Source organism: Bos mutus, chromosome 8, assembly GCF_027580195.1.
Source record: "Bos mutus isolate GX-2022 chromosome 8, NWIPB_WYAK_1.1, whole genome shotgun sequence".
NCBI classification, from domain to species: Eukaryota; Metazoa; Chordata; class Mammalia; order Artiodactyla; family Bovidae; genus Bos; species Bos mutus.
In genome coordinates, this window is record NC_091624.1 from 17451022 (window position 1) to 17470568 (window position 19547).

General features: G+C 38.8%; 1 protein-coding gene across 1 annotated transcript in view; it reads right to left on the minus strand.

Moving 5' to 3' along the window:
* TMEM38B (transmembrane protein 38B) overlaps nucleotides 1-19547 on the minus strand; it is a 60588-nt gene that overhangs the window by 21982 nt on the left and 19059 nt on the right. The window contains exons 3-5 of the mRNA XM_005895810.2: nucleotides 10575-10759; nucleotides 9185-9272; nucleotides 2032-2149 (exon numbers count right to left, since the gene is read on the minus strand). Of these exons, the coding sequence (XP_005895872.2) occupies nucleotides 2032-2149; nucleotides 9185-9272; nucleotides 10575-10759 (391 nt within the window). The remainder of the gene's footprint in view (nucleotides 1-2031; nucleotides 2150-9184; nucleotides 9273-10574; nucleotides 10760-19547) is intronic.

Below are 19547 nucleotides of genomic sequence, written 5' to 3' on the forward strand. Positions count from 1 at the left end.
CAAATGGGACCTAACTAACCTTAAAAGCTTCTGCACAACAAAGGAAACTATTAGCAAGGTGAAAAGACAGCCTTCAGAATGGGAGAAAATAATAGCAAATGAAGCAACTGACAAACAACTAATCTCAAAAATATACAAGCAACTCCTACAGCTCAATTCCAGAAAAATAAATGACCCAATCAAAAAATGGGCCAAAGAACTAAATAGACATTTCTCCAAAGAAGACATACAGATGGCTAACAAACACATGAAAAGATGCTCAACATCACTCATTATCAGAGAAATGCAAATCAAAACCACTATGAGGTACCATTTCATGCCAGTCAGAATGGCTGCGATCCAAAAGTCTACAAGCAATAAATGCTGGAGAGGGTGTGGAAAAGGGAACCCTCTTACACTGTTGGTGAGAATGCAAACTAGTACAGCCACTATGGAGAACAGTGTGGAGATTCCTTAAAAAACTGGAAATAGAACTGCCTTATGATCCAGCAATCCCACTGCTGGGCATACACACTGAGGAAACCAGAAGGGAAAGAGACACGTGTACCCCAATGTTCATCACAGCACTGTTCATAATAGCCAGGACATGGAAGCAACCTAGATGTCCATCAGCAGATGAATGGATAAGAAAGCTGTGGTACATATACACAATGGAGTATTACTCAGCCATTAAAAAGAAAACATTTGCATCAGTTCTAATGAGGTGGATGAAACTGGAGCCTATTATACAGAGTGAAGTAAGCCAGAAAGAAAAACACCAATACAGTATACTAACACATACATATGGAATTTAGAAAGATGGTAACAATAACCCTGTATATGAGACAGCAAAAGAGACACTGATGTATAGAACAGTCTTATGAACTCTGTGGGAGAGGGAGACGGTGGGAAGATTTGGGAGAATGGCATTGAAATATGTATACTATCATGTATGAAACGAGTTGCCAGTCCAGGTTCGATGCATGATACTGGATGTTTGGGGCTGGTGCACTGGGACGACTCAGAGGGATGGTATGGGGAGGGAGGAGGGAGGGAGGTTCAGAATGGGGAACATGTGTATACCTGTGGCGGATTCATTTCGATGTTTGGCAAAACCAATATAATACTGTAAAGTTTAAAAATAAAATAAAATTTAAAAAAATCAACCGTATACCAGTGAACAATATATAATAACTTTAAGAATAATAATCAGAATTAGTCTCATCATAAAGCTGCAAGTAAAATTCATAAGATGTGTCAGACACAGTCATAGAATAATACATGTCATCTCCAATCCTGTCAACAATCGATACAGTGAAGATGAGGAAATCAGGTTCAGAGATACTGAGTAACTTGCCTATTCAGTGATTAGACAACAAAGCTAGGATTTGAATTTAAGACTGCCTGTCTCTAAAACCTATGATATCGTACTATTTCCTATCTTTAAGAAGGGATAAAACATCCAATCAGGCAATAGTAATTAAAGAGATTAACCACAAATATGTACTAATATAAAAATATTAAAAGTTTAAAAGAACTTCAGAGAACATCTACGCAAAGTACCTCATTTTACAAATGACACAATACTTTGCAGTCTCTGATCAGCCTTGGCTATTTCTGCTACTCTCTGGCCTCCAACGTATTACAAAGTCAAAGGGTTAGTCAGTTATGTCTGACTCCTTGTGACCCCATGGACTGTAGCCTGCCAGGCTCCACTATCCATGGAATTCTCAAGGCAAGAATACTGGAGGGGGTTGCCATTCCCTTCTCCAGGAGGTCTTTCTGACCCAGTGATCAAACCTGGGTCTACTGCATTGCAGGCAGACGTATTAAAAGGCTATCTGCAAATCCTTCATGATAGCCTCAGCATAAATCAAACGAGGAATCATAGAAGAGCTATGTTTCAGTAAGTCATGGATGTGCTGAATAAACTCCCCAAAACTGATATTTTTAGACTATCATACAAAGTAATTATTTCTGTTATTTGCCTTATGCAGAATTCTGGTTACACATAATCTATAATACTGATTTATTGCTACTTTGAGCACCTACCTTCGTGGCCACAAGAAACACAGTAAAGAGGAACATAAGATTATGCTTTGATATTGCCAAATACTTGGTTTGCTGAAATGTGAAGATAACTGATCCCAGCAGGGTTACCTTGGCAGGGCTGAAAATAAAACACATTTTAACTCAGTAAGTATTAAGCATGATTTATCTCTATATTTCTCAGAGTAGTCTCAAAATATTAATTAAATGAGTTATTAATAGATGTAACACAAAAATGAATTCTATAAACTTTTGGAAATGCTGAGTTATATAAAGTTAAACACCCTTCTTCTCAGCATAAAGTATCAGATTTTAGAATGTTCATACATACTGTGACTTTCTGATAAGACAGTACTTTTGTATATGCAATATTTCTGAATTGACCATATAACATTGTTTCAAAAGGATACGAAAGTCCCACGTTCTATAGCATGATTTGAGAAAAGCTTATTAATCCTGAAAAATCTTACAGTGCTAACCAAGCTCCTCGGGTGGGATGGGGAATGGAAAAGAAAGTCTTGATCTGTAGCAGTTCCTCATCTTCTAAGGTGTAAATATCTTGTGGTATTCGCAGGCAATTTGATCCAGTTCAGTTCAGTTCAGTCGCTCAGTCATGTCCAACTCTTTGCGACCCCATGAATCGCAGCACACCACATCTCCCTGTCCATCACCAACTCCCGGAGTTCACTCAGACTCACATCCATCGAGTCAGTGATGCCATCCAGCCATCTCATCCTCTGTCGTCCCCTTCTCCTCCTGCCCCCAATCCCTCCCAGCATCAGAGTCTTTTCCAATGAGTCAACTCTTTGCATGAGGTGGCCAAAGTACTGCAGTTTCAGCTTTAGCATCAGTCCTTCCAAAGAAATCCCAGGGCTGATCTCCTTCAGAATGGACTGGTTGGATCTCCTTGCAGTCCAAGGGACTCTCAAGAGTCTTCTTCAACACCGCAGTTCAAAAGCATCAATTCTTCGGCGCTCAGCCTTCTTCATAGTCCAACTCTCACATTCATACATGACCATAGGAAAAACCATAGCCTTGACTAGACGGACCTTTGTTGGCAAAGTAATATCTCTGCTTTTCAACAAACTATCTAGGTTGGTCACAACTTTTCTTCCAAGCAGTAAGCGTCTTTTAATTTCATGGCTGCAGTCACCAGCTGCAGTGATTTTGGAGCCCCCAAAAATAAAGTCTGACACTGTTTCCACTGTTTCCCCATCTATTTCCCATGAAGTGATGGGACCAGATGCCATGATCTTCGTTTTCTGAATGTTGAGTTTTAAGCCAACTTTTTCACTCTCTTCTTTCATCTTCATCAAGAGGCTTTTTAGTTCCTCTTCACTTTCTGCCATAAGGGTGGTGTCATCTGCATATCTAAGGTTATTGATATTTTCTCCTGGCAGGACCCCCCACAAATACCAAAACTCACTGATGCTCAAGTCCCTTATATATACTGATGTAATTGCATATCATCTATGCACATCCTCCCACAAACTGTAAATAATCTCCAGAATATTTATAATACCAATATAAACGCCACGTAAACAGTTGTAAATACAATATGAATACTACGTAAATAGCTCTCAGCATATGAAAAATTCAGTTTGCTTTCAGAAACTTTCTGGAATTTTTAACAAATATTTTTGGTCCACAGTTGGTTAATACAAAGGCAGAAACCTTGGATATACAGGGCCAACTGTACTCCCAGAGCCCACTTCAGGCTGCTGTGCATAATCGGTCTCATAAAACAGCATGAGCCAGCACCAGCACATTACTTAGCTAACTCCTGTACAAAACATTAGCATTAGCCAATATCTTAAAGTCTATAATAAGATATTAATCTACAAATAAGAAGTACTATTTTCATGTCATATATTTGCCACACACTTAAAGTATATCTCAGTAACATCATTTTCTAGCTGTTTATGCTTACAACTAGAAAAAGATAAATAATAAACTCTCAGAGAGCCATACTGTAAAACATGACAAATGTAAAAGTCCCTATAAGTAACTCTGTGAAAAATAAGTTCTTTCTTTAATTAGTACAAACTAAGGATTGAGTTCAAAACAGAATTAGGCTGGGGTAACAGGATTTGGATCTTGCTTACCAATAACTGGGCAGCGTTCCTGTTTTAGGACAGTGGTTCACAAGCTTTTTGACTGTGAGTCTCTAATGGTAAAAGTGTTTAAGACACTCCTTAATATATATCAATTATTTTATAATTACGTACCTATACAATTACATCATAAAATGTACACCAAACTGACTTTTTTAAAAGGATGAGATTTAAAAATTGGTTAATTCCACTAAGACATTGTCTTAATGTCATTTTGCTACTCTGTTTCTAATAGTTCAGTTTCTATAACAGAGTGCCTCATCAAAGGCATCTCAGCATATACACACTGTATTTTGGATTGTGTTCTCTTAGAGCATAAATTCACAAGCAATGAATCAGAGGAGCAAGGATTGTGAAAACAATAAATTGGAGCAGGTGGTTGAAGCAGCATTAGGATTTAGAAGACAGTGAGATTAGTTAGGAAGATCAGAATGCATTCAGAAAATTCTTATGCCTATTAATTTCCTGTGAATCTAGTATATAGCAATCTGCTTCCAAAATACAATGGTGGAACGGGCAAGGATAACAGCTACAGACACTGCTATTCCAAAAGGAAGAAAATGTAAAGAAGAAAGTGATCACAGACCTATGCAATTTCAAAATTCAGCAGGTCAAATTCCATTAGATTTCAAGGCCCAGGACTAACTCTCCATGGCTTAAGGGAGTCCACCCTCCGAGTCTGCAGCTCTAATCTCTGCACTCATGACTCTGGCTTATTCACCTGTGATTCCAGCCTATGGGTCTAACCTCGGTTTCTAAGACCACAATTCCCACCTTAAAGCCATACTTCCTTTTCCCTGAATGGTAGCCTATGTGTACAGCTAAGAAGTTTTATCAGCCTGTTACTAACCATAGAATTTTGACAGTCTGAATTCTTTTATTTCATCTTATCTCTGTCCTTTTCAGTCCAACCTGACAGTGATTCCGTTGATATAACATCTTCAAAAATCTTTAGGGCTTCCTATGTGTGACACACGGAGAAGGCAATGGCAAACCACTCCAGTACTCTTGCCTGGAGAATCCCAGGGATGGGGGAGCCTGGTGGGCTGCCATGTATGGGGTCACACAGAATCAGACACGACTGAAGCGACTTAGCAGCAGCAGCAGCATGTGTGACACATGGGCTTCCCAGGTGGTAGAGTTGGTAAAGAATCTTCCTGCCATTGCAGGAGACACAAGAGACACAGGTTCAATCCCTGTGTCAGGAAGATCCCCTGGAGTAGGAAATGGCAACGCACTCCAGTATTCTTGCTGGGGAAATCCCATGGACAGAAGAGCCTGGCCGGCTACAATCCATGGAGTCACAAAGAGTTGGACACAACTCAGTGACTAAACAACACATACATATATACATCCATATATTTATTACCAAACACTTTTGCATAGTGGAGAAACCCTTTATGGTCTTAGAGAATATGTATGTTGGAATAAACAGAATGTTGGTAAAAACACGAACATTAGAGGTGCTGGTGAGGTCTCAGAAGGAAATGAGGAACATGATACTGGAAACGGAAAGAAAGGTATTTAGTTACATGTGCTACAGTTTTGTGGAAAGCATAATCTGTGAACTTGGATATTTAGTTGAGATTTGGAAGCAAACTGCTGATGGTCTGAGTTGGTTTCTTCTTGCTTCTTACAATGAAGTGTGAAAGGAAAGCTTTGAATTGAGGGAATAACTGCTAAACAAAAAAAACAAGACTTGATGATTTGGGAAATTATCAGCCTATCCAGTCTGTAAAAAATGACAAAATTAGGAGAGTTATTCTTAGGAAAAGCTAGCTGTGGAGAGAAAGTTAAGGATGTGGCTAGGCAACTTTTGCTAGTGTTAAGAGATTAGGTGTGTAATTCATGGACCCATTCAGCTCTCACAGCAGAAGCCAGGAATAAAGATGAGATTATCCAGGAAAAGTCTGTGGAGGATCATCTTGACTAATGGCATGGATCCCCTGTGTCATATTTGTGTGCATGCATGCTCAGTGGCTCAGTCATGTCCAACTCTTCGTGATCCCATGGACTGTATACATAAATACACACATGGCCTTCCCTGGTGGCTCAGTGGTAAAAGAATCCACCTGCCAATGCAGGAGACATGGGTTTGATCCCTCGTTAGGAAGATTCCCTGGAGAAAGGAATGGCAACCCACTCCAGTATTCTTGCCTGGGAAATTTCATGGACACAGAAGCCTGGCGGGCTGTCTATGGGAGTAGCAAAAGAGTCGGACACAACTGAACAGCTAACACTTCCACTTTCTCACACACACACACACAGAACTATTTTCCAAGTTTCACACACACACACATACATGCGTACACAAAATATCATAATGGACACACATACACAAAATATCATAATGGACCCCATGATTTCACTTGACAAACTGTTAAATCATTCAATCATTCACATAGCATTTACTAACTATCTACTATGTGGTAGGTGCTTCAGATATAAAAGCAATCAAAAGAGAGAAAATCCCTGTACTTGGCCTCTGGTATTCTTTGAAGCATGAGGGAAAGCCAAGGGGATAGAAAAACAAACATAATGGATAAGTAAATTATAAAATATGATAAATGCTGGGTGGGGGGAATAGAGGGAAGTGTTTCAATTTTAAGTAAGGTAGTTTTCATTGAGAAGTTAAGCTCTGAAAAACTACGTTGAGCAAAGTAGATAAGGGAGCTAGCCACCTAAGGAAAAATATTCTAGACAGAGAGAGAAGTTAGTTTTAAAACAGACAACACCTGGCTTGTTCAAGGATACAGTGCAGTGAGCAAGGGAGAGAACAGTGAGAGCTGAAGTCAAAGCAAATTGGGTGTGGTGGAGACACATATCTTGGAGGGTCTCAGAGACCAGTTGGGCAGACACTACAAGGTTTTAAAAAGAGGACAATCACAACTTGATTTCAGTTTTACAGCCTTGAGAAATGTTTCATGGTTTCCTCAGTATGTATGCCCAGCAGTGGGATTGCTGGATCATAAGGCAGTTCTATTTCCAGTTTTTTAAGGAATCTCCACACTGTTCTCCATAGTGGCTGTACTAGTTTGCATTCCCACCAACAGTGTAAAAGAGTTCCCTTTTCTCCACACCCTCTCCAGCATTTATTGCTTGTAGACTTTTGGATCGCAGCCATTCTGACTGGCGTGAAATGGTACCTCATAGTGGTTTTGATTTGCATTTCTCTGATAATGAGTGATGTTGAGCATCTTTTCATGTGTTTGTTAGCCATCTGTATGTCTTCTTTGGAGAAACGTCTATTTAGTTCTTTGGCCCATTTTTTGATTGGGTCATTTATTTTTCTGGAGTTGAGCTGTAGGATATTTTTGAGATTAGTTGTTTGTCAGTTGCTTCATTTGCTATTATTTTCTCCCATTCTGAAAGCTGCCTTTTCACCTTGCTAATAGTTTCCTTTGTTGTGCAGAAGCTTTTAAGTTTAATTAGGTCCCATGCACTGTTTATAATAGCCAGGACATGGAAGCAACCTAGATGCCCATCAGCAGATGAATGGATAAGAAAGCTGTGGTACATATACACAATGGAGTATTACTCAGCCATTAAAAAGGATACATTTGAATCAGTTCTAAAGAGATGGATGAAACTGGAGCCTATTTACAGAGTGAAGTAAGCCAGAAAGAAAAACACCAGTACAGTATACTAACGCATATATATGGAATTTAGATAGATGGTAACAATAACCCTGTGTACGAGACAACAAAAGAGACACCAATGTATAGATCAGTCTTATGGACTCTGTGGGAGAGGGAGATGGAGAGGGTGGGGAGATTTGGGAGAATGGCATTGAAACATGTATACTATCATGTATGAAACGAGTCGCCAGTCCAGGTTCGATGCACGATACTGGATGCTTGGGGCTGGTGCACTGGGACGACTCAGAGGGAGGGTATGGGGAGCGAGGAGGGAGGAGGGTTCAAGATGGGGAACACAGGTATACCTGTGGCGGATTCATCTCGATATTTGGCAAAACTAATACAATATTGTAAAGTTTAAAAATAAAATAAAATTTAAAAAAAAAAAAAAAAAGAAAAGAAATGTTTCATGGAAGAAATTTCAAGGCATATACTCAAAATGAGAAAAATGTCCCCTTTCACTAATGTCTTATTTATAACTTATTTACTTATTTATCAATCAAAGCTTCCTTTGTTCCATTTCTAAATTACTTCATTCAAGCTTTAAGAGATACATTCTAAGTTAAACATCCTGAAATCTACTGGTTCATTCAAACACATACTTCATCATTCATACTACTTCTCAACCTTCATTTTTAATCCATTCTAATGAGTTTATTTTACATTAAGTCTTCCTCACCTTGCTTATTATGGCCATTAAAGCCTAAGTCTTTCCTTACTGAACTGTGCAAATGGTAACTATATTTCTCTATTTCATTTTCAGTTGCATCAGGAATACATTTCTGACTTATTTGATTGGGTCAATGTCTGTAGAGAAATCTAACAATTAAATTCTCCTAAATGGGTGCAAAAGGTGGTATGAATTGTACAAACACAGAATGGGTTATTTCCTCTTTTTCTTATTTTTTGTATGTAGTTACTCAACTCTCATTTTTAAAGTAACTAACAGAGCTTTTTGATAATGTATTGACTATTCACATAAGTTTGACATTTTACTACCAGAACTATGAATAATTTGGAATCTGGGCGATGATGTAGCCATTAATGAAAATGCCAAGAGGCTGCCACTGATTCCAGAGAAGTCTGCTCCTGTTCTCAGTTCATAAATGCACTCTCTTCCCACAACCCTACAACAATCCAAGAGCTTTTGTTTGGTTTTATTTTCTAAGAGGAGGAACCCACAGAAAAAGTAATCAATATTTATTTTTAAAGCTACATTTAAGACAGTAGACTTTCTGAAAAAAAAAAAAAAAAAAGATAGGTTTCCTGGTTTTCTCCCCATTATCATTTTGTCTTTCTGTTTGTTTGTTTCATTCACATATAGAGTCCAAAATGTTTTAAAAATAAATTTGGTAAAATCTAAAGATAAAAGACCACGTCTCAGTACAGTCTATACAAACTCACTAGGACATCTTCAGCCATTCTTCGGCTTCTGGTTTCCAACATCCTTTTACCAACTGCTCAAAATTCGTGATAATGCTACCACCTGCACCTAAAAAGGCCAAGATAAGATAGGAATGTGTTAGTTGTTCAGTCATGCAGACTCTTTGCAAGCCCATGGACTACAGCCCACTAGTTTCCTCTGTCAATGGACTTCTCCAGGAAAGGATACTGGAGTGAGTAGCCATTCCCTTTTCCAGGGGATCTTCCTGAGCCAGGAATGCAACCCAGGTCTCCTGCACTGCAGGCTGATACTTTACCATCTGAGCTACCAAAACAAGAATGCTGCTGCTGCTGCTAAGTCGCTTCAGTCATGTCCGACTCTGTGCGACCCCGTAGATGGCAGCCTACCAGGCTTCCCGTCCCTGGGATTCTCCAGGCAAGAACACTGGAGTGGGTTGCCATTTCCTTCTCCAATGCATGAAAGTGAAAAGTGAAAGTGAAGTCGCTCAGTCGTGTCCAACTCTTAGCGACCCCATGGACTGCAGCCTACCAGGCTCCTCCATCCATGGGATTTTCTAGGCAAAAGTACTGGAGTGGGGTGCCATTGCCTTCTCCAAAAACAAGACTACTTAACCAAATATTCTTGAGAAAATATATGAAATGAAGCCATAATTCTATCTCCTGACTTAAAATTCCAAGCTATAATTCTAGGGAGGAAGAAAAAAGTTGCTTTGTACATTTATGGTACCAAGACAACTGCAATTCTTTCTTGGCAGCTGTCTACTGTACTACAATTAAGGTTAAAACTGGGGTCTCAGACAGAGATGTAACTTGAGGTTTGTTTCTGACCTGAAAAAATAAACTCCTCTGCTTTATCATTTCCTTCTCTGATTTTAGTTTTAGGTGCAATAACTGTAACAACACACTGAAAATTTAATTTCAACTTATAAAAGAACAATAAAGGTAGATAATATAGGGTGAACATAAACCCATAATCAATCACATTTACTATTTCAGATTATTCAAGATGGAAAAAAATACAGAAAAAACAAAAAGCAAAATTTCTTTAATTAGATAAACCACATAATTTCTTATGTAAACTTGTTTTTTATATGGTGACAGCTACACCTTAATTAACTATGAATCTCTCTGGTTACAGCTATTAAATAAACCAATAATATATATTGTATATTTTAAGACAATCAGCTGTAAAATAATGGCTGATGACTAGTAATAGTTAAGAGTGCCAGTTTTGAATTAAATTAACCAGCCAACAAAAACAAAGCTTTCATCTTCCAAAGAAGTCTCTGTTACTAAAGTATGTGGTCCCCATTAATGTAACCAAAGAACTATTCAGTACTTGTAGTACACCAATAACAGAATATTTATGAACATATGTTATTAATATTACCTCGGGCCCATCCAATAGCTATCATGACTATCCAGCCATTTTTGTAATAGCTATTAGCATGTGTGACTCCACCTACTATTTTCCAAGTTCTGGTCACTTCCTTCATTCCCGCAGCCAACAGTTGAACAGGTAGGAATGAGTATGCCTGGGAAATTAGGTCACATGGGCAAAAAAATGCAATATACCTGAAATTAAAATTTAAATATTTTAATATGACTGTAATCAGAACAAAAAAATCTAGCGTATCAGCAATAACAATCTGATAAAACACAACAAATGGAATTATCCAAATAAACATGGAATTTGACTGCAAGAAAACCACAAATGATCTGAATTAAGTCGTTTTTTTTTTTCTTGGCTGCTCCATGAGGCACGTGGGATCTTAGTTCCCCAACCAGGGAACAATCCATGCTCCCTGCAGGAAAGCATAGAGTGTTAACCACTGGACTGCCAGGGAAGTTCCAAAGTGAATTTTTTAAATCACATGAAGCACATAAAAAAATCTGCCAAAAAGTCATAATGAAAGAGGAATATAAATTTTGTACTTCTGAGTACTCTATATATGCTGTAAGTTCCTAATCTGTGTCTATACTACTCTAGAAGCTAAGTACTGAATGCACCAACAATATAAAGCAAGTGTATAATCACCATTATGGCAGAAAGCGAAGAACTAAAGAGCCTCTTGATGAAAGTGAAAGGAGAGTCAAAAAGTTGGCTTAAAACTCAACATTCAGAAAACTAAGATCATGACATCTGGTCCCATCACTTTAGAGCAAATAGATGGGAAACAATGGAAACAGTGAGAGGCTTGATTTTTGGGGGGAGCTCCAAAATCACTGCAGATGGTGACTGCAGACATAAAATTTAAAAAAGCTTGCTCCTTGGAAGAAAAGTTATGACCAAACTAGACAGCATATTAAAAAACAGAGACATTACTTTGCCAACAAAGGTCCGTCTACTCAAAGCTATGCTTTTTCCATTAGTCATGTATGGATGTGAGAGTTGGACTACAAAGAAAGCTGAGCACCAAAGAATTGATGCTTTTGAACTGTAGTGTTGGAGAAGACTCTTGAGAGTCCCTTGGACAGCAAGGAGATCCAAGCAGTCCATCCTAAAGGAGATTAGTCCTGAATATTCATTGGAAGGACTGATGTTGAAGCTGAAACTTCAATACTTTGGCCACCTGATGCGAAGAGCTGACTCACTGGAAAAGACCCTGATGCTGGGAAAGATGGAAGGTGGTAGGAGAAGGGGATGACAGAGGATGAGATGGTTGGATGGCATCACCAACTCAATGGACATGAGTTTGAGTAGACTCTGGGAGTTGGTGATGGACAGGGAGGCCTGGCGTGCTGCAGTCCACGGGGTCACAACGAGTCAGACATGACTGAGCAACTGAACTTGAACTTGATAATCACTTCTGCTTTTGAGTATCTCTAGATACAAAGTGAAAGGCCCTCAGTCGTGTCCGACTCTTTGTGACACCATGGACCATACAGTCCATGGAATCCTTCAGGCCGGAATACTGGAGTGGGCAGCCTTTCCCTTCTCCAGGGGATCTTCCCAACCCAGGGATCAAACCCAGGTCTCCCGCATGGCAGGTGGATTCTTTACCAGCTGAGCCACAAGGGAAGCCCTCTCTAGGTAGAGAGTGTCTTTGGAATTAGAAAAGAGCCTTTGGTAGCTGAGCAAGGAGAAGCATTTCAACCCCACTTACATCTTTACCTGTGCCCCTTTGTGTATAAACTGCAACCTATACAGAGAAAGGTCACAGCTCTCAACAAGACAGATTCATTCATGTTAAGGAAAAACACATTTCCATACAGTTAAAAGAATATGAAGCTTGTTCTTCAACTCAGTTGAGTAAGTTTAAGTTTCAACCAATTAAATTGTGATATTAGTTTAAGAATAATTCACTCCTCAGGTGAGTTATTTTCTGCAGCTTCATTTGTTCTAAGCATCTGTTCAACAATTTAACAGTACTATTGATAGGAAGACATAGCACTCCCCCACTCCCATATTCCTAATACTCTCTGGCAGACAATTTTGTGCTTAAAGCAAAATATTTATCTGGAAGCAATGAGGAATATACTGCTCAAAAGAGGTACTCTATCTTTTCTAAAAGAAGTTGTTAATCTTATTTTAATTCATGGTTCATAAATCCAAATTCCCAAAAGTATTCATGGAATATGAAAACTGTTCACCAAAACATTACTTCAGAGACCAAGTATAAGATGCAATGATTTGTTAGGCCTGAAGCACCCTCTCTTCAACTCCACTTACCAATTCTTCCTTTTCTTGAAGATTTCACTCAAATACTACCATATACATTGACTTTGGGAGTTTCATTTTATAGTCTCAGTTCAGACTAAATTCTGATGGTTCCTATATACAATGTAGCTCTTCTATACCTTTTCTTTATAATAAATTATAACAGTCCTTAATGACAGGAATCATTCACTGTGTTACACCCTCACCTAAAACTCAGCATAATAAAAAGTAGCCCTGAATTAAATAATTTATTAACAGTTAATAAATTCAGTTCAGTTCAGTTGACTCACTCAATCGTGTCCGAGTCTTTGCGACCCCATGAATCGCAGCATGCCACGCCTCCCTGTCCATCACCAACTCCCAGAGTCTACTCAAACTCACATCCATCGAGTCAGTGATGCCATCCAGCCATCTCATCCTCTGTCGTCCCCTTCTCCTCCTGCCCCCAATCCCTCCCAGCATCAGAGTCTTCTCCAATGAGTCAACTCTTCATGAGGTGGCCAAAGTACTGGAGTTTCAGCTTTAGCATCATTCCTTCCAAAGAAATCCCAGGGCCGATCTCCTTCAGAATGGACTGGTTGGATCTCCTTGCAGTCCAAGGGACTCTCAAGAGTCTTCTCCAACACCACAGTTCAAAAGCATCAATTCTTCAGCGCTCAGCCTTCTTCACAGTCCAACTCTCATATCCATACATGACCACAGGAAAAACCATAGCCTTGACTAGACGGACCTTAGTTGGCAAAGTAATATCTCTGCTTTTCAATATGCTATCTAGGTTGATCATAACTTTTCTTCCAAGGAGTAAGCATCTTTTAATTTCATGGCTGCAGTCACCATCTGCAGTCATTTTGGAGCCCCCAAAAATTAAGTCTGACACTGTTTCCACTGTTTCTCCATCTATTTTCCATGAAGTGATGGGACGAAATGCCATGATCTTCGTTTTCTGAATGTTGAGCTTTAAGCCAACTTTTTCACTCTGCACTTTCACTTTCATCAAGAGGCTTTTGAGTTCCTCTTCACTTTCTGCCATAAGGGTGGTGTCATCTGCATATCTGAGGTTATTGACAGTTCTCCCAGCAATCTTGATTCCAGCTTGTGCTTCTTCCAGTCCAGCATTTCTCATGATGTACTCTGAATATAAGTTAAATAAGCAGGGTGACAATATACAGCCTTGACGTACTCCTTTACCTATTTGGAACCAGTCTGTTGTTCCATGTCCAGTTCTAACTGTTGCTTCCTGACCTGCATACAGATTTCTCAAGAGGAGGTCAGGTGGTCTGGTATTCCCATCTCTTTCAGAATTTTCCACAGTTTATTGTAATCCACACAGTCAAAGCCTTTGGCATAGTCAATAAAGCAGAAATAGATGTTTTTCTGGAACTCTCTTGCTTTTTCCATGATCCAGTGGATGTTGGCAATTTGATCTCTGGTTCCTCTGCCTTTTCTAAAACCAGCTTGAACATCTGGAAGTTCACGGTTCATGTATTGCTGAAGCCTGGCTTGGAGAATTTTGAGCGTTACCTTACTAGCGTGTGAGATGAGTGCAATTGTGCAGTAGTTCGAGCATTCTTTGGCATTGCCTTTCTTAGGGATTGGAATGAAAACTGACCTTTTCCAGTCCTGTGGCCACTGCTGAGTTTTCCAAATTTGCTGGCATACTGAGTGCAGCACTTTCACAGCATCATCTTTTAGGATTTGAAATAGCTCAACTGGAATTCCATCACCTCCACTAGCTTTGTTCATAGTGATGCTTTCTAAGGCCCACTTGACTTCACATTCCAGGATGTCTGGCTCTAGGTGAGTGATCACACCATAGTGATTATCTGGGTCGTGAAGATCTTTTTTGTACAGTTCTTCTGTGTATTCTTGTTAATAAATTAGCAGGAGGCAAAACACAAAATATATCAAAAAACCATCTGATAATCAAAGAGCTTTAAAGAAAGAAAGAAATTACCTAAGAATAGTTAAAAGCTTTTTGAAAATGACTTGCTAAATCACTTCAGTCATGTCCGACTCTGTGCGACCCCACAGAAGGTAGCCCACCAGGCTCCCACGTCCCTGGGATTTTTCTCCAGGCAAGAACACTGGAGTGGGTTGCCATTTCCTTCTCCAATGCATGAAAGTGAAAAGTGAAACTGAAGTCGTTCAATCATGTCCGACCCTCAGCAACCCCATGGACTGCAGCCTTCCAGGCTCCTCCGTCCATGGGATTTTCCAGGCAAGAGTACTGGAGTGGGGTGCCATTGCCTTCTCCTTGAAAATGACTGGTATGATATAAAAACTTTACATGTTTATAAAATATTTTGAAAGCCTCTCTTTAAATTCTCTCTTTAAAGGTAAAACAAATTTCTAGGAAGTAGATTAGGTGCCAGGAAAAGAAAAGAGTTACACTTAAGCAATTTTTTAAAGTATATTTTTAAATAAAATAAAAATAATGTATGCTCAAAATACTCAAACAAAAACACAACAAAACAAAAATAATACAAATGGCCTCATTTTCATTCTCCACACAGAAACTATCTTCAGATCAGATCAGAGATCAGTTGCTCAGTCATGTCCGACTCTTTGCGAGCCCATGAACCGCAACATGCCAGGCCTCCCTGTCCATCACCAACTCCTGGAGTTCACTCAGACTCACGTCCATCGAGTCAGTGATGCCATCCAGCCATCTCATCCTCTGTCGTCCCCTTCTCCTCCTGCCCCCAATCCCTCCCAGCATCAGAGTCTTTTCCAATGAGTCAACTCTTTGCATGAGGTGGCCAAAGTACTGCAGTTTCAGCTTTAGCATCATTCCCTCCAAAGAAATCCCAGGGCCGATCTCCTTCAGAATGGACTGGTTGGATCTCCTTGCAGTCCAAGGGACTCTCAAGAGTCTTCTCCAACACCACAGTTCAAAAGCATCAATTCTTCAGCGCTCAGCCTTCTTCACAGTCCAACTCTCACATCCATACATGACCACAGGAAAAACCATAGCCTTGACTAGCCGGACCTTTGTTGGCAAAGTAATGTCTCTGCTTTTGAATATGCTATCTAGGTTGGTCATAACTTTCCTTCCAAGGAGTAAGCGTCTTTTAATTTCATGGCTAAGTCACCATCTTCAGTGATTTTGGAGCCCAGAAAAATAAAGTCTGACACTGTTTCCACTGTTTCCCCATCTTTTTCCCATGAAGTGGTGGGACCTGATGCCATGATCTTCGTTTTCTGAATGTTGAGCTTTAAGCCAACTTTTTCAACATGAGTCAAAGCCTAAACTACAAGAGAAATCTTGACATTTTTTCCCCCTAACTTAAGGGATCAAATCCATGCCCCCTGCAGTGAAAGCACTGCATCTTAACTACGGACCACCAAGGAAGTTCCAATCTTGGAGTTTTTATATGCAGCTATGTGACATTTTGGCATATGGTCTAAAAATCTGTAACTACTGCTATTTCTAATAAATAAGTCTTTATTGCATTTCAGGTATTTCTAAAGTATACCTATAACACACTAGTATTTCAAACAAAAATAGTTCTCATTTCAAGTGTTAAACAGCCACAGGGCAAAAGAAGAATTGTTTATTGTGCTCCATAGACTTACAAGTAAGCAAATCACACCAGAGGCTCCCTAAACAGCCATTCCCGCTCTATAACACGTTAGCTTTTTAAAATTTCTTTGATGACTCACTTAACCAACACTCATTAAGGAATCATCATGTTCCTCCTTCTGTAAAGATTATAACTTCACCTTTAATTAAAATTGTAGCATCTAAGGAACTTTTAACTTTAAAGCACTTAAAGAAAACATATCAGAAAAGAAGGACTGCAACATAACATGAAATGGAACAAGAACGCAATTTATTTCTCATATATTTTTAAGTCACTTAGATTAACAGAGAGAAAAAAAAGACAAGGAATAGTGCTAAATAACAAAAGTTAGTCTAAAATAGGATACAAACAGGATGCGAGGCCACTGACAAATCAAAGTTGAAACAGTTAAAAAATAGGAAGATGAAATGAGAATTTAGTTTAATACCAAGAGTTGAGCTTCCCATGGTTAATCACTGAGAACTCTGCCTTCATTTTCCCTTAATTCCCCTCCTCTGACTACCAAAACCAGGATAACTTCACCAAGTCAAAAGAGAGCAATAAACTAAATGCAGTTCATATTAGTCCAATAAGATAGCTTTTCTCTTGCTCTCATTACTCTAACAAATGAATAACTTTATGTATATTCTCTGAAAAAGACTATTACAGAATGACAAGACTTATATAACTATACTTTTTGTTGTATTTTTTCCTCATAAAAATGCAGTCTCAGTTATGTAAATGTGCAATATATAATAACTGATACTTAGAAGTTAAAGGAAAATAAACTGGGGCATAAAAATCAATACACAGAAGAATTATAAAATATTTACTTCCTCCCAGAAACAGTTTTCAAAAGGAAAAATCCCATGAAAGGCTATACTGTTTTCCAAACAACACTAAACATACCATGACATACCAAGTTACTGTTTCCCTTTGCCAGCAGATGGTGCTGATTTCCAGATGTGAGCACTATGAGCTATTATACTAAAGATGACCTTCCCAATAAGTGTATTCACATACTCCCTTAGTTTAGCTTGCTAGAGTTAAAAGTAAATCACAAACATTTTAATCTCTCAAATTAAAATCAAATGAAGCAAAGATTAGAAACTTGTTCTCAACATTAAAACTTGAACAAAGAAAACATTAAAACACACTGTGTCTTTAAGCAAGCACCATTTTTTTTTTGTATTTAAGGGTCTGTGAACACAAAGACAATGTATTTCCCAAATCCAAAACAAAATGCTGTGCAAGTGCAGACTAAAGGACTAGGTAGCTTAGGTCTGAATCCTGGCTCCAGCTACTAGACACCTGTGATTCCTTGGGCAAGTTGTCTCAGATCCCTTATCTACCAAATGAAAATAAAACAGAACTTGCCTCACTGGTTTCCTGTGAGGTTAAATGAGAGCACAAATGTAAAGCCCTTAGAAAAGTGTCTGAAACAGTAAATACTACATCAGTGGCTGCTATTGTTGTTGTTTAGTAGTACCCAACAAAACAACTAGAACCAATAAAAAAGGTCATCAGAAAAACAATGAATATAGATATTAATATAATAGATTATACAGCAATGAGAAGGAATGTACCACAGCTACAAACAAAACACAGATGAATCTAAGTAACATAATGCTGAGTAAAAAAAGCCCTAGAGAACTATATAAAGTATAACACTCCATTTTAAAACAGGGCAAAAAACAAACAGAACTAAAAAGATATACTGTTTAGATATTCATATGTAAGATATACACCTTTTTCTAAAAAAGTAAGATAAACACAAACAAGGTAGAAATTATCTGTATGAAAAGTCCAGGGAGATGGGATGAGAGAAATATGAGTATTTAAGTTATTGGTGCAGTTCAGTTCTTAGATTTAAGTGCACTACAGTGGAGATGTAAATTAGCATAATCATTTGAGAAATGATTTGTCATTATCTAGTAGAGCTTAAAAATCACTTTCCCTATAACTCAATAAATATATTCTTAAGTTATACCAAGAGAAAAATCTCTTGGTATATCATGTGTATCATGTTCCTAACAACATTGTAATAGAAAAAAAAAACTGGAAATAATTCTATGTCAACAAAGAAATGGATGAAATATGACCACAATTCATTCTGATAAGCTATACAGGAGAGAAAATTAGTAAATTATAACCATACACCATAAAGCTGAATCTCAGGAACAAAGGCTGAACAAAAAAAGCAAGTCAATGAAAAATACATATATTATGATTCCATTTATAAAACTGTCACGAAATACATTGTTTAGAAATAATATATACCAGAACTACACAGAAAAGTAAAGAAATGACAGGTACAACATTTGAACTGTGGCACTGGAGAAGACTCTTGAGAGATCCTTGGACTGCAAGGAGATCCAACCAGTCCATCCTAAAGGAGATCAGTCGTCCATTCTAAAGGAGATCAGTCCTGGGTGTTCTTGGAAGGAATGATGCTAAAGCTGAAACTCCAGTACTCTGGCCACCTCATGCGAAGAGTTGACTCATTGGAAAAGACTCTGATGCTGGGAGGGATTGGGGGCAGGAGGAGAAGGGGACGACAGAGGATGAGATGGCTGGATGGCATCACCAACTCAATGGACATGAGTTTGAGTGAACTCCGCGAGTTGGTGATGGACAGGGAGGCCTGGCATGATGCAGCTCATGGGGTCGCAAAGAGTCGGACATGACTGAGCGACTGAACTGAACTGACGGAAGAAAGGAGGTGGGACTGGGCTGAGTGTGGAAGGTCACACAAGGAACATCAAAACTAATGACAAGTGTTCTGGGAAGATAGTGGCAGCAGTAGTCACACAGATTTAGATCTCTTCAAATCCCCACATAAAAACAGACAGGGCAACTAGAGAGCAAAGCCAAAATCCCATCCACAGCACTTGCAACAAAACTATGTGACAAGGTATCCCTTCAAATCCCAAAGGGTAAAGGGGTAGAGGCAAATCACCAGCACCCAAGACCTAAACTGCTTGACAGGAAGAAGAAAGTAAGTGGCAACTAATGGACCTAAGAACAAAACAGCTTCAAAATAACTAATGGGTATTCACTAGAAAACACAGCAGGCCAACTTGGAAAACAACAGCTGAAACTGGAAGGATTCCAACATTTCCAATACTAGGTGAGACAG